The sequence below is a fragment of the Crocodylus porosus genome, unplaced genomic scaffold (assembly GCF_001723895.1).
Source record: "Crocodylus porosus isolate Cpor-Errol unplaced genomic scaffold, CroPor_comp1, whole genome shotgun sequence".
Classification (NCBI taxonomy): Eukaryota; Metazoa; Chordata; order Crocodylia; family Crocodylidae; genus Crocodylus; species Crocodylus porosus.
This window is the reverse complement of record NW_017728890.1, coordinates 197,796-200,099: the sequence shown is the minus strand read 5'-3', so window position 1 is coordinate 200,099 and position 2,304 is coordinate 197,796. Positions and strand designations below refer to the sequence as shown.

The 2,304-nt window shown below is 66.4% G+C and overlaps 1 protein-coding gene across 3 annotated transcripts in view; it reads left to right on the top strand.

The window, feature by feature from the left end:
- The first annotated feature begins 197 nt into the window (after window positions 1–197).
- Window positions 198–2,304, top strand: part of TARBP2 (TARBP2, RISC loading complex RNA binding subunit) — a 4,686-nt gene continuing 2,579 nt past the window's right edge. The window contains exons 1-5 of one of the 3 annotated variants that reach the window (XM_019554749.1): window positions 198–423; window positions 573–678; window positions 1,087–1,170; window positions 1,384–1,558; window positions 1,809–1,926. In XM_019554749.1, coding sequence (XP_019410294.1) covers window positions 243–423; window positions 573–678; window positions 1,087–1,170; window positions 1,384–1,558; window positions 1,809–1,926 — 664 coding nt within the window. In that variant the 5' untranslated portion in view covers window positions 198–242. The remainder of the gene's footprint in view (window positions 424–572; window positions 679–1,086; window positions 1,171–1,383; window positions 1,559–1,808; window positions 1,927–2,304) is intronic. The other 2 variants (XM_019554757.1, XM_019554754.1) reach the window with 2 other exon arrangements.

The window sequence follows — 2,304 nt, the reverse complement described above, 5'->3', positions numbered from 1 at the left end:
CCTCAGGGGGCGGGGCCGGGGCTGCTCCCAGGTTGAGGTCGACGAGGCCCCCGGGCGGGGCCAGAGCACGGGGGACGGGGCTGCATCCATGATGAGGGCAAGGCTTTCCAAGGGGCGGGGCCAGAGCATGGGGCGGGGCTTAACTTGTGCTGGGGGGGCACATTGGGGCAGCCCCCTTCCCCCCCGGGCCTCCCCCGGGGCTGCTCGGGTGGGGGAGGATCTTGCCCCCAGCTGACCCCTCTATGCCCCCCAGCCTAGAGCAGATGCTGGCCTCCAACCCGGGGAAGACGCCCATCAGCCTGCTGCAGGAGTATGGGACGCGCATAGGCAAGACGCCCGTCTACGACCTGCTGAAGGCCGAGGGGCAGGCGCACCAGCCCAACTTCACCTTCCGCGTCACCGTGGGTGACATCGGCTGCACCGGTCAGTGCCCCCCGCCTACCGCCCGCGGGGTTCTGGCCGGGACAGAGACCCCGCTGGGGGCTGGGCTCCTGTGACCCCCACAGGGCTGCGCTGGGACCCGGGTGTCCTGGTGCCGGCCCCCGCCCCAGCTCTGTCCCCACCCTCCGCAGGTCAGGGCCCCAGCAAGAAGGCAGCCAAGCACAAGGCAGCGGAGGTGGCCCTCAAGCTCTTGAAAGGGGGGAACATGCTGGAGCCGGCGGTGCCGGAGGAGCCCAGGTGAGGGGTCTGTGGGGGGGCGGGGGCTGCTCTGACCCCCCCCAGCACCTTCCACCCAGCCGGGGGTGGGCAGGAAGATCAGGAGGTCTCGGGGAGGGGGAAGAAGCACAGCCCCATGGTGACCGTTCCTAGGACATCTGGGTTTCGAGCTGGTCTCTGCCCCAGGGGGCAAATCGGATGGGTCCTTTCCCTGCCCCGTGCCTCGGTTTCCCCAGCTGTGGTGCTGGGACGTGGGGGTGGAAGAGGTGGGCAGAGTCCTGGGTGCCAGCAGGCTTTGCCTCAGCCCGTGTCCCTGGCACCAGGGTGGGTCGGGGGTGAGGTCCTGGTGCCATCCTGTCAGGTGAGGGCAAGTGGGGGGGGGGCAGGGGTCGCCGCCTGCTTTAATGCTTGTACCTTTTATTTTTGAAGCTCTGCTTTCTCCCTAGAGCCCCTCCCCCCGCTGGACCCTGCCGTGGCCCCCCCTGCACCCACTCTGCCCGCCGCCTCGCCCAGGTAAAGGCTCCCCTTGTTCAGCACAGCCCTCAGCCGGCTGGGCAGCACAGCGCCCCCTGGTGCTGCCATGGGGTTTGTGCTGAGCCCCTCTGCACCCTCAGGGGTGGAGTAAGGGCACTGCAGAAACTAAATCTGCCCCCCCCCCACCCCCAGCTCCAGGGGGCCGGGTTTCCCCCCCACTACTACTTGGGCTTCCTTGGTGGTCTGTCATAGGGGCTCGTCCCCCACCCCTGCAGCAGCCCCTTGCCGGGACAGGGGTGAAGGGCCTGCCCGGGCAGGCTGGGCCCCTTCAGCGCCTGCCCTTGTCTCGCTCAGAAGCTCCCCGCTGGAGATGAAGGCACCCGTGTCGCCCCAGCAGTCCGAGTGTAACCCTGTGGGTGCCTTGCAGGTAGGCTGGGGGGGAGGCTGCCCGGGTTCCTCATCCCCTTGGGCTTCTTGTCCCAGCCTGGCCTAGACAATGGGGACACCTTCCCCTGTCTCCTTCCTGGAGAGAATATGGTCTCTCAGGTGGAGCCGGAGGACAAGGAGGTCTTTGTGCCTCAGTTTCCCTTTCCTGCTCTGCTTGGAGGCCAGTGGGGCTGGGGGAGTCCAAGGGAGGGGCCAGAGCCCACTCACCCCACCCACATCCCTGCCCCCAGGAGCTGGTGGTGCAGAAGGGCTGGCGCCTGCCTGAGTACACAGTGACGCAGGAGTCGGGGCCGGCGCACCGCAAGGAGTTCACCATGACCTGCCGCGTCGAGCGTTTCATGGAGATCGGTAACCCCAGGCAGGGGGGTGCGGGGGCCGACTCGGCCTCAGGCCAGTGACATAGTTTCATAGTTTCTAGGGTCGGAAGGGACCTGAGCAGATCATCGAGTCTGATCCCCTGGCATGTCAGGAAAGAGTACTCGGGTTAAACGACCCCAGCAAGGTGTTCATCCAGCCTCCTCTTAAAGACCCCCAGGGCAGGAGCCAGCACCACTTCGCTTGGAAGTAGGTTCCAGATCCTAGCCACCTTGACCGTGAAGTAGCGCCTCCTGATATCTAACCTAAACCTACCCTCTGCCGGCTTGTGACCGTTATTCCTGGTCACTCCTGGCGGTGCTCGGGGGAACAGGGACTCCCCCAATGCCTGCTGGTCCCCTCTGACTAGTT